Source organism: Vitis riparia, chromosome 17 (assembly GCF_004353265.1).
Source record: "Vitis riparia cultivar Riparia Gloire de Montpellier isolate 1030 chromosome 17, EGFV_Vit.rip_1.0, whole genome shotgun sequence".
Taxonomy (NCBI): domain Eukaryota; kingdom Viridiplantae; phylum Streptophyta; class Magnoliopsida; order Vitales; family Vitaceae; genus Vitis; species Vitis riparia.
In genome coordinates, this window is record NC_048447.1 from 2,588,715 (window position 1) to 2,602,600 (window position 13,886).

The 13,886-nt window shown below is 29.6% G+C and overlaps 1 protein-coding gene across 1 annotated transcript in view; it reads left to right on the top strand.

Moving 5' to 3' along the window:
• The first annotated feature begins 2,161 nt into the window (after positions 1-2,161).
• LOC117904002 overlaps positions 2,162-13,886 on the top strand; it is a 29,152-nt gene continuing 17,427 nt past the window's right edge. Inside the window, exon 1 of the mRNA XM_034816534.1 lies at positions 2,162-3,602. Coding sequence (XP_034672425.1) covers positions 2,162-3,602 — 1,441 coding nt within the window. The remainder of the gene's footprint in view (positions 3,603-13,886) is intronic.

Here is a 13,886-nt window from a genome sequence, read left to right on the forward strand (position 1 = left end):
TACTATGATTTTTTTTTATATAATTATATGATAATAATTAAATTAATTCCCGTAACGTACTTAATATTCAAAATTTCAAAACCTAACCTCAATTATTTGATGGAAGAATAATGAGAATACGAATGAGTTAGAAATCCATAACATTCATACTTGGAAAAGCTCATTTCCAACCTGATCATCCGAGCTTCTAGCTCTCTTCTTTTTTTTTTTCTGCTCTCTTCCTCTATGCTTCCCTTTCCGAACTCCCCCTGTTTTCCTTCCAGATCCCCCCCCCCCCCCCCCCACCCTTAAAAAAAAAAAAAAAAAAAAAAAAAACCTTCCATGTTTCTTACCCCTTCTCGAGATATAGACTCACCACTCTGTTTTTTAGCTTCCCCTCCAAACCTTCACCCACTCTCACTGCTCCTTGTTTAGGTATGTCTCTTTCCCAACCACCACCATGCCAAGGTGGTGATGTCCTCGCCACACGTCCCAACAGCTTGCTCCTATAGAAGTCGTCCCCCTCCCCTACTCCAACAACATGCTACTAGCTTCTCCTGGGTGCTCCTCAAAGTGCATCACGTGCTCTCCAAAAAAAACTTCACCATTTTGGAAAAAGCCCATGGGAGCAAAAGAAAGGTTTTCTAAATAGGGGTTTATAGTAATCAATGTTTTAAAAACCGGACCGGACCGGCCGGTCCGACCGCCGGCCGGTCACCGGACCGGTCCGGTCCGTTCATTTGGACCGGATGGGGATCGAACCAGGGTCGGACCGGTCGAACCGGCGGTCTAACCGGTGAACCGGACGAACCGGCCGGTTCAATTGATTTTAATTTTTTTTTTTTTAAACATCAAAACGACGTCGTTTTGATGCTTCTGGCATCAAAATGACGCCGTTTTGGAGTCCTATTTAAGCAAAGGAGATCTCCATCTCCAGGCTGCGCCGCTGCAAGAGACCCTGCTCCACCTCCAGCTCCAGCCCGCGACACCAAGGGATCTCGTCGCCGACGGCCTGCAGCAACGACACTCACAAGGTCTCGCCGGCGGCCCACAACACCAAGAGAGCTCCGCTGCAAGGGATCCCGTTCCAGCTCCAGCTCCAGCTCCAGCCCGCGACACCAAGGGATCTCGCCGACGGCCTGCAGAAGCGACACTCACAAGGTCCCGTCGGCGGCCCACGACACCAAAAGAGCTCCCCCCCCCCCCCCCCCCCCCCCCCCCCTCTCCCAGCTGGTAGCCCGCCCCGTTGGAGTTTGCCACTTTGCCCACAGTGAGTAGCCGTTTTGCTCTGTTTTTTGATTTCTTTGGAGATTTGGCATGTATATTGGTTTCTTTAAAGTAGGCGATTTAGAAACATTTTACATGGGATTTCTGTGAAGGTGGTTGCAGAAATGAGTTTCCCAAGAACTTGGTGAATTGAACATTCCCACTTTATGAAATTAAGAGGGTGGTGCCTTTTGTTATACATGGAATCCAAAATGATCTGAAAATGTTGCATGTAATTTTGCATGAGGAAGTTGGTGGAGACAGATTTTCTAGTGGGAATGATTTGGTTTGAAAAGAGAGTGGGGAGTTTGGGAGGGAAAGACGTACCAAGTGGAGGGGAGAGAATTATGCCATTCAAGGACCATTATGCCTTCTGGTACTGGGGCACCAATACCTTCATCACCCATCACTTGCCTTGCCCTCTGTCTATGTTCGTTTCATTGTAACTTGAAAGAACTTTGGCCATGCCAAAGCAGGCTGAACTTGGTTCAATCCCTCTGACCCAAAACTTTCAATTTTCCCAAAGAGTTGGTCTTGCTGTGACACAGGGACTCAGCACTAATTGGATACGTACCAAGAAAAGGGCTTCACAATTGTCTCATGGAATAATGCATAATCTTCATGAATGGGCTTATGGGAAGTGCCCACTTCCTTTTGCTTGCTATCTTCATTAATTTTAAAGTAGCAATTAATTAATCAATATCTATACAAAATTACTTTAAAATTTAGATAAATTTATAATTGGATCAAAACATGCTTGTTATAATGACGGTTATTCCTTTAGATAAATTTACCAATTGATATATGGTTGTTATAAATTGTTGATGACTTGATTATAAATCATTAAATGGTTGATGACTTCCATTCTCTACGTTAATGTGAGATTTTTGTTTCTAATTTGATAGGGAAATAAAAAATGGAATCAAACTTGACTCCATCCTCTGGTCAAGATTCAACTACCAATTCTCAATCAACTAGAAGTAAGATCGATCCTGCATGGGAGCATGTTTCTGAAGAAAGATATGCAAATGGAAGGAAAGCTCTTATTTGTTTGTATTGTAAAAAGATTACAAAAGGTGGGGGTATCCATAGAATGAAACAACATCTTGCTGGAGTGAAAGGAGATATTGGTCCATGTAAATCGGTTCCTTCTGATGTAAAATTTCGAATGGAAAATTCTTTGCAAGAGTTTGTGAATTCTAAGAAAGCAGCCCAAGAAGCATATGAATGTAGAAATCCTTATGGTCCTAATGTGTCACAATTTGAAGGGGATGGGGCAGAAGGTGAAGAAGAGGTTCAACAAATGCAAAATCCTATGGCAGCTAATAGTGGAAAAAGGAAAAAATCAACAGTGGATAAGTATTTTGCACCAAGAAATACTCAAGGAGCTCAACCTTCCATGAGGAGTGTACTAGCTGGGAAAGAAGCTATTTGGAGAGCGGATATGGCAGTTGGGAGATTCTTTTATGATGCATGCATTCCTACTAATGCAGTGAATTCCTTCTACTTCAAGCCAATGTTGGATGCTATATCTGCAATTGGTCCTGGATATAAGGGTCCAAATTACCATCAACTATGGGTTAATCTTTTAAAGGATGCCAAGAAGGAAGTTCAGTTACTTGTGGACTCTTATCGTGCAATTTGGGCAAAAGTTGGGTGTACAATAATGGGTGATGGTTGGACAGATAATAGACAAAGAACACTCATCAACTTTCTTGTGTATTGTCCTGAAGGAATATCATTTGTGAAATCCGTTGATGCTTCAGACATTGTCAAGGATGCAACTAATTTGTTTCAGTTATTTGATGAGGTGATTGAATGGGTTGGTCCACTCAATGTAGTTCATATAGTCACTGATAATGCAGCAAATTATGTGGCCGCGGGGAGATTGATTTCTCAGAAGCATAAACACATTAATTGGTCACCTTGTGCAGCTCATTGTCTTAATTTGATCTTTAAGGATATTGGTAAGATGGACCATGTTGCTGAACTTGTAAGACGTGCATCAAAGGTGACAATTTTTGTGTATAATCATGTTGCTTTGTTAAGTTGGTTGAGAAAAAGGGAAGGATGGACAGAGATTCTGCGACCTGGTGCAACTCGCTTTGCTACTACTTTCATTGCACTCAAGAGTCTTCATGATCATAAACATGACTTGCAAGCTTTGGTGACTAGTAAGTTCTTTGTGGACTCTAGATATTCAAAGGATTATAAAAGCCAAGTTGCAGTTTCCATCATCTTGGATAATAGATTTTGGAATGATTGTTTGATTGTTGTGAATCTTATGTCTCCACTAATGCGCTTATTGCGTATTGTTGATTGTGATGAGAGGCCTTCGATGGGATATGTGTATGAAGGCATGTATAGGGTTCGTTTGGGCATCAAGAAATTGTTTAACTACAACAAAAGACTATACAAGCCTTATACGGAGATCATAAAACAACGTTGGGATCAACAACTGAAGAAAAACATCCATTCAGCAGCTTATTGGTTGAATCCATGTTTCCAATATGATCAGGAAAACTTTTGTAGTAAGCCAAATGTTATTGGAGGTGTCATGGATGTTATTGATCAAAAAGTTCTGAAAGGCAAGCTTGAAACAATGAATGAAATGAAGTTATTTCGTGATCGATTGGGAAGTTTTGGAAGAGAACTTGCTTATTCTTCACGTGAAGTACTTCAACCTGGTAAAATTTTATTATCATTTATTAGTATGTTTATTCTTCTTTATTAGTTACCTACTTACTATTTAATATTTTAAACTTGCTAATGTGTTTTATTTTTTTCTTATTTTTAATGTGAAATGGTAATTAGATGAATGGTGGAGGCTACATGGATACAGTGCACCACATTTGCAAAAGTTAGCCATTCTAATATTGAGCCAAACCGCATCATCTTCTGGATGTGAGAGGAATTGGAGTGTCTTTGAACGTATACATACCAAAAGAAGAAATAGATTGGAACATCAAAGGCTTAATGATCTTGTATACGTTCATTATAATTTGCGCCTAAAAAATCGGTATAAATGATTTCTTAGTTGTTTTGAATTTAAATTCTTCTATTCACAATTATGAATAATTATATATATATTTTTTTTTTAGGTTCTATAACAAGAAAAGAATCTATGATCCAATTGACTATGCATGCATTGATGAGACCGATTTTTGGGTAGTTGATGATGATCAACCAGCAGAGTTAGATGTTGAAGAATTGGAAAATCTTCTATATGAAGAAGGGTCAATTCCAATAAATGAAGTGGAAGGTTCAAGTTCTCACATTGGTTAGTAAAATATTTAAACTTATAAAAGTTCAATAATTATATTTTTTTTCTTTAAAAATGATTTATTGTTGATATATATTCAATATTTTTGTAGATGATGAGGATGGTGGTGACGTGGCTATAGAAGGGCTTGATGTGGAGAACTTTGGTTTTCCAAATGCTCATGTTCAATCTCCATATTCCAATTTCCAAAATGAATGAAGACATGAATTTTATATTTATTAGTATGCAAAAAACTTCATGAGTATTCAAACATTGACATGTTATATTTTTATTTTGAGTAATTATTTAAGTGTTGTGGACCTATGGTTGACATTTGTATTATTTATTATGGACAATGTGTTAAGTTAACAACTCTTTGATAATTTGGTTATTATAGGATAGTAATGGTTTGATTATTTGATAAATATTGAGTTTATTGACATTGTGAGTGTATAACATCTTATATTGTGTTATAGATATCATATATGATAATTGATGACTTCTATAGGTAAAAAAATTTGTGACAAAATTCAACAAACAAAGTAGATGCTGTCAAAATTTACATAGAATTTATTAATTTATTAATTTTTTATAATATATAAAATAATAAAATATATATTTATGACGTCACCGGTTCGATAGCGGTTCGATAGCGGTTCGACCGCCGGTCCGACCGGTGAACCGTGAACCGGTAACTTTTCCGGTTCAATGACCGGTCCGGTTCTGAAAACATTGATAGTAATAAAAACTTTGGCTCATTTATATGTTAAAAAAGTAAAATTTTATTCATTATTCAATTTAAATAAAATAGTATTGACAATTAGTATTATTCATTTTTAACTAAAAAAATTTTAAAAAATGCAAAGATGTTAATATCCTTATGTTTTTAACATATAATAAAATAGTATATTTTCCACTAAAAATATAATTTGTGATTTTATTATAATATTACTATTTATGTTTTAATAAAAACTACTTTTTAAATTTATTCGTAATTACAAAATTATTTTTATTTTCAATAAGACTTGAATTAAATTTAATTAATTAATGTTATATAAATTGAATTTAAAATGTTTTTAAAAATCAAAACAATTTTTTTAAAATAATAATAATACTTTATCCAAACAAGTCTTTTAATTTTTTATTTTTAAAATCCTTTTATAAAAACAACTTGCGAAATATCCTTATTTTTATAAAACATTTTAAAACTATTTTTTGGTTTTTTTTTATTTAAAAACAATTTCTAAAAACAAGCCTAAGAAATCATGTTCAAACAAGAAATTACAAAAAAAATAAAAAATAAAAAAATTAAAGTACTGATTTAACTTATATTAAACATAAATATTAAAATTATTTTTATCTTATAGTAATTTTGTTTCATTAGAATAAAAAAAAATTGTTTCATAATTAAAAAAAATTATTTATCTTTAACTTATACATAATTGTAGATTTAATTTTTTTTTAATAACACTTAATTTGAATTTGATTTTATATTATTATAAATTAAATTTATAAATTTTTTATAAAATAAAAGTAAGACATTGCTTTTAAAACCAATACAAATTCTTCCATCCAAACAAGCTTTTTATTTTTTGTTTTAAAAAATAGTTTTTTAAACCATCTTGCTAAACACTCTTATTTTTAAAAAATTTTAAAAACCCTTATTGTTGTTTGTTTTGAAAACAATCTTTAAAAATAATTTTTTAAAAAACAGCACCAAATGGACTCTTACTTTCTTATTTTATTGTAGAAAAGGTGGAGATAATTTGGGAATTAGTAGTAATTTTTTATAAAATATAAAATATCTTCTATAAAGCTAATTAAAAAAAATGAGGTGTTAAAATATTTTTACTTTCTAAAATTTTAAAATTTTTGAAAGTCATTTTTAAGGAAATAAAGGTAAGTTTTATTTTTTATATTAAAGTGTTATTAATACTTTAAAAAAAAACAAAAACAAAACAAAAAATAGGACATATATTTAAACCTATTTGATTTCTATTCCTTGAAGAAGAGCATTTTTTTTCTTTTGCCTTTATTTTATTTATTTATTAAAAGAATTACATGTGCTGAAGGAATCTCTATGAAGGGTTATGGTTAAGATTACCTCACCTATTCTATTATGAAATTTTCACTTTCGGGATTAGAAGGGTGAGGAGAAAGAAGCAGTAAATGCATATTGCAATGTTGTTGAGGCAAATCCAACCACTTTCTTTGTAGCAAATTGAGAAGGAAACAGGAAAACATTTTTGTTATCTTTGGATGTTATAGAGATATTAAAAGACTGTTCTTCTCATTTTCTTTAGATAAACAGTGAAAAAGTTTCAATAGAGGTATGTTTGTTTCCCGTAAAATATTAAAGAAAGAAAAAAAAATTGTTAAGGAAAATAATTTTTTTTCATGTTTGGTTTCACGGTTAAAAATATAAAGGAAAATAAAATATAATTAAAAGTATTTTAAAATTTATATATTTTTAAATTATTTAATCTTATTATAATATAAAGAAATAAATAAAATGAGTTTGAAGAAATGTATAAAAATAATTTATTAAATTTAAGCATATTTTTTACTTTTTCTTTCCTTCAAATTTTCCTCTCTATTTTCTTTAATTTGAATTTTCCCTCAAATTTCTAAGAACCAAACATAGCCTAAGGATATTTTTTTCATGAATAACTAAATGAAAGAAGTTATGTTTTTCTTTCTTTTTTTTTCAATTTTTTTTTTTAAACTAAACATAGTTCTAGGTTTAAAATGATGCGGTCTTTCCTTTTGACATGATTTAGTATATTAGTTCCTATTTTCCCAATATGTGAAAATGTAAGAGAAATAAAATATAAAAGGAAAATATAAGGAAATAAGAAACGAAGGAAAATAAAAAGTAGATTAAAAATCAATAAATTATTTTTATTTGTTATTTCAAACTTATTTTACTTATTTTAATTCGTCCATATAAAGATTAAATAATTTAAAAATACATAAGTTTTTAACCAATTTTAATTGTATTTGATTTTCTTTTATATTTTTTATAAGACAATCAAACATGAAAAAAATCATTTTTTTCTTTCTTTAGTATTTTCCGGGAATCAAATATAATAGTTTTTTCACTTTTTAATTTTTACCTATTAAAAATCATTAAATATTAATTATTAAGTTTTACCTACGCCATTTTGCTTACAAATCATTTTCTAATTCACTCGATCATTTCAAGTTGATCAACAAGAGGATAAACATTGGCCATGAAGTTGATAAAACATTTTTGGTTCAAATTTCTTCATTTGTTTTTGTGTTCTCATGTTAAACTAATTCTCTCATTTACAAATTACCATATTCTCTCTTCTTTTTATTGTTTTTATCAATATAAATATGGATCAATGATTTAATTTTTTTAAATAATAACATCAAATAAAAAAAATAAAAGACACTATCTAAAATACCAAATCAAAAAAAATAAAAAAGAATAATTTCAAGAATATATTGATTAAACAAAAAAAATGACAAAAGAAGAAGAAGAAGAAGAAGAAGTGATTTTAATGTAGAACATTAAGGTTGTGCTTGACAAAGTTGGAAATTAAATAATGAAAAACTTTAGTTTGGAAATTATGAATGTTGACTTAGTAAAAGAAATAAATAATATATTAGATTAAACTAATATTATTTTTAAGAAAAATGTTGAAAATATAAATTAAGATTGGATATAATTGGAATTTTATTTGTTTATACTTGAGACCATATTTGGTTGAGTTGATATAGTATTAGATAAGATGAAGAATGAAATAACATCTTCCATGTTTGTGAATAGTTATGAAAATTATATCATTTTTATTCTAATGAGAGTCTTATGGTTAGGGTTGCAACTTGGACGGGTTGGCCGGATTGATGATTAACTCAAGTCCAATTGAATTTAAAAATAATTAATCCAAGCTCAACCCAACCCAAGATACTTAATACAAACCCAACCCAACCTTATTTTCTAAATTTAAGTTGAATTTAGTTTGTTCAAGTTAAACTCAAGTTGATTAGTTTGGTCAAGTTAGATTGGATTGATCAAGTTGTATAATTTAAAATTCATTTATAATATTGTTTTTTAAAAAAAACTTTTTAAATACATTTATATGAAAATTTAAATAGTAAGTGAAACAAAATTTCAAGATAACAACAAAAGAATAAATATAAATTTATATATTTTCTAAAAAATTGAAAAATATATGATATAATATAATTTGATATTTTTTTCTTTTAAAGAAATGAATATTATTATGTAGGATAGTATGCATTATATATATTATAAAAATACTAAATTAGGTTAGGATTAGACTCAATTTATTTAAATCTTAACCCGACTCCAATCGAAAAAACTTAATTTAAACTCAATCCAAATATTTAAAATATTGGAGCCCACCTAAACTTCAGGTTGGGTTGGAATTGGGCCGTATTGCCCAAGTTGCACCCCTATTTATGTGCTTCATCATAGAGTTCCCTTTCCCTTTGGGAAGAGGAGACAATATTTAATATGGTTGTATCCATCATCATAAAGTCAACTAGAAATGACATTACACTTTTTTACTATATATATATGTATAAATTTTGTTTGGCAACATTTTTGAAAATGGTCTTCGAATAGTTTTGAAAAATACTTGCTTTATTATTATTTTTTTAGCAATAAACTTTTGTTTGAAAACTTAAATATAAAAAATAAAAAAAAATAAAAAATCTTGAGCTACATTGCAAAAGTTCTCAAAATATTATCCATATTTTCAATCATTTTTCTTAAATAATCTATTTTTAAAAAATTCTCAAAAAAATTATTACACATATTTTATTTTTAAAATTTTTAAAATTATTTATTCAAAAAATATAAATTTTTTTAAAATAAATTTTCAACCAAACCCTTAATTTGCCCAAGAACTTGATGAATGAGTGAACTTGATAGTAACTACCACTTAAATCCATCAAAATCAAAATTTTTGGAGAGGCCATGATCTTGAAGCCAATTCCAAATTTCATTGATATGAACATTTTATTTGCTATCTAATAATTAATGGTAATTCTAATAACAACATTTTTATTTTGTATCTAAATCGTGTAAATAAAAATATAAAAATACAATTATATGGAGGAGAATGTGACGATAAATCCGAAGGATATGACTAAAATATAAAAAAATAATCAAGATATAGAAAATATGACATGATCTATCAAGATATAAAATATGATTAAAAGGTAAAAAAGGTTATCTCGATCCAAAAAAAAAAATGATTATAAATTAATAATACTAAAAACAAAAGTGATTATAATATGAAACTTTGAAATGATTCAATTTTCATAGAATTTTTGTTATGAAAAGTGATTATTGTATACCACATTTTCAATAATTCTTAAACTTCACTATCACATATATGGCGTGTAATTGTCTATATTTATTATTATATTGTGGTCCACAATCAATTAAAAAATATCCATGGAAAGCTCCAATAACGTGGGAAATATGATAAAAATAAGAATACAATAATTTTTTTGTTTTCATTTTTATTCAAAACAATAATTTATGTATATATATTTGTATATTTCACATGGAGTGCAATTGTTTATTTTATTATAGACTATTTATTGTGGCCCACAATCAGTGTGAAGCACCTTCTAAAAAAATTATATATGGAAACGGCAAATAATGTGGGAAACTGTGATTAAAAAAAAATACAATCATTTTCATTTCTTTTTTATTCAAAACCATTATCATTGTATTTTTAATATTTGGAAGTAAAGAGAAAAAAACCTTTATAAAAGTTATTTGATTTCCAATGTCTTTTTTAAGTAAAATTTGAAACAAAAAAACTAACACTTAGAACTCATTAAAAAAATCACTAGAAAATCATTAAGAAAAGGGTTTTTTTTCTTTCTTTTTTTTCCAACACAGTATTATACTTACCCAATATATTTAGTTTTATTATAAAAGTCCAATAAACAAAAACCAACGTAGAAAGATATAGAGAGGAATGAAGAAAACTAGAGAGAAGTGTTTTCTCTAGGATGTGTCCATCCACGGATCTCATAGGCTCACACTAAGGAATTAACAATTTAATTTTTCTTTTTCAATAGTGAAATGGGATTAAGGGGTCAACATTAACAATAAATAGTGTTGTTATATTAAGCCTTGTAATTTAAAGTCAATAATTTTACTCTATTATTTTGGTTTAGGACTTTTCTAGATTGTGCCTTATTCTTTGTTGAAAACTATGATTATTGTGTGATCAGTTGGAAAGACACTAGTAAGTATAGAAAGGTCCAATAAAAATTAATAGAATTTATATAAGGTTTGTAGTAGATTAAAGGTTTTTTAAATTGAGCAAAGTTATTTTAAAAATGATATTAAAAAATTTTAAGGTTGCCCAAAAGCTCGTGGCAAAATTCCAATTTTGTGCAATTAGATTTTTGTTACAATTGTAATTAAATTAATTTTATAATTTGAATCCACTAGGTATTTGTACCCTATCAATACATTGCCTAAAAAGGTTTTTGGGTTGATGAAAATGTTTGAGAAAACCTAGTTTACCTTCTCGTTCTTGAAACTCTCAAATATGTTTGGTTTTCTTTGAGTTGAGAAGAAGATCTTCATCCCCTATTGCGCTCAGGTTAGATCTATTATGAGTAGACATGAAGTGTAATATAGGTGTTGGCAAGTAAGACTTAGGGATAGCTTCTAGCAAGTAAGACTTAGGTGATATTTGTTTTTTGACTGAATAGAAAAAATCAAAATATGTGGCTTTTTCTATTTAGGTAAAAGTAACATGTTGACATCATCCAACATAACTAAACCGAACTTATTGATAACAAGTTCATTTTATCTATGTTGGATGATGTCAACAAGTTATTTTTAGTTGAATAGAAAAAATTAAATATTTTGGCTTTTTCTATTCAACCAAAAAACAAACACCACCTTAGTGATAGTTTCTACCAAGTAAACTTGTATACTATATTTTTGAATAGTGGATGGATGATTAGAGGTTTTTTACCTCATGGTCTTTTCATCCACATGTTGTGTAAGTGTTTTATTTTTTATTTTTTTTACGTAAAATATCTCGTGTTGTTGTGTTGATGTCTTTAGGCTTCCTTGAATTGAAAAGAATCTATTTTAGGATTAAAAAATAATGAATTTTTTGGGTTAAAAGGTGTAAACATCTATTTAGCCCCCTCTAGGTGTTACCTAAACAAGATCAACGAACTTTCATATAGTTAATACAATGGGGTTGGTTAACCTGTGTAATGTGGTGGACATCCTTTATAACATTCTCCTTTAGATGTTTATCATGATAAGAAGAATATGCCTATTAGAAAAAACATGTGGGAAAAGATGTAGCAAGGAAAAAAATTACATTACTTTTGTAAATGTTTAAATGATCTTAGAATGCCAGGATTGTATTGTTAAAACACTATCAGTAAAACCTAATGGGATAAAATTTGGACAAAGGAAAAAAGACTATAACACACAACATCTTCTCATTAATTTTCTCCCCTTAATGCTGATACAAGTATGATTTCTCCATTAATTCACCATAAAAGATCCTTGAGTTGATACATTCCAATTTTGTATATTAACTTCTTTAATGTTGCATACTTGAATATACTTATTGAACATGAATCTCATCACTCTTTTTGATAGATTTACTAGAATATAGAACCATATATACAAAATTTTGTTCCATTTGATAACATAATAATTATTTTTCCAAAGCCCTCAATTGGTTTTCTAGAGTTTGATATTATTTAAACTTTTGCTTAACTAAGGTTAAATTCTAGAAATATCTTCAATGCCAAAGAGTTCTGAAAAACCACTGAAAGTCCAATAGGAAACACCCAGAAGGGGGATGGTGAATGAGTGATTAAAAATTTTAAATAAATATCTAAAATATTATACCAAATTCTTTTAACCTAATAGATATCAGGGGTATCCTAATAACTAAATGGGTTATGCCTGAATTTTTTAGATATATATATAACTGATTTTTACCTTTTAAAAATATCTTGTGATTAATTGGGGATAAAATAATATAATTATTAATATCCAAAAGATAGCTTGAGAGATGTTAGGGAAAAGAATAATTGGTTATAGGTATAACTATCATAACTCTCAAGATAATCAACTCAACAACCTCAATAACAAGCTAACTAATCAATCAGAAGGTTATCAATATCATCAAACAAAATATAAGCATGAATAAAAAAGACATACAATGAGACACAAGATTTTTACATGGAAAACCCCCACAAATTAGGGAGATAAAAAACCCACTAATCTAAATCCATTATTTGAAATTAATTTACACAAATTTAGCCAAGTGTTTTAACTTAAAGACTTACTTTCCAGTACCTATAACTTGATTCACGTCTACGACGCAACAATTCCTTGTTGCTCCCTAGTAGATCATTTAGCCACTTTGAAGGGATTAAGGTTTTCAACCCATGATTCAAAGATCAAATCCTTGAATGAGAGATCGAGAATGGTGTGACAATTTAGGCTTTCACTCAAGGAGTCCCTTTCTTAAGAATGAGAGGTATCTCAAACGATATATTTCCAATGTCTAAGATTTCTTAACCCAAATCTCTATAAGATTTATAACCCTCAAGGGGTTATAAAGGAGGTATTTATAAGCACAAACCCAAAGAGTTTTGTTATCTTAAGTTTCCAAAATAGACTTTGAGTGAAATTCATTCAAAATTCGTCTCTAAACTCTACAAGATTGTCATGACCGCTTAAGTAGACTTATATCACTTGAGTGGGATTAACCCCTTGAGGAACCTATGCTTTTTAAAAAATTATTTAAAATCATTTTAAGTACAAAAATGATACCCAATCTTTTTATACCTTAAAGGAGCCTTATATGCCACAAGCTAAAAATCTTTAAATGTACTTGTGACTTTTAGGTTGGATGAACAACCCTTGATCTTCAATGGAGAGCAAGTCATTATGTAAAAAGACTTCGATGGATAAACATGAAAAAAACAAAATTGCCAACATCTAAACAAGATCTCCTCATTTGGAAATTTTGTGATAGAATATCATTACATAAACCTACTCGAACTCTCATAAAAAAAGTTTTAGGGAATGCTTTAATGTTAAGTTAAAAATAAACTAAGGGAATGCTTTGCATCACTTTGTAGTACTTATCTTCCAACCTTATAACCTGCACACATACAGAAAATTATACCAAAGGTAAAATAGTGTGAGAGAAAAAATAATATCATGAAAGCAAAACATGATAGTTCGAGACTTTGTTTGATGCATTGTGAAATCATGAAAAATGAACAAATTCCTTTAGTGACATCAAGGTACAAATCAAAGCTCGAGAGGAAAATAAATGTATGCAAATCAACTCAACAAAATAGA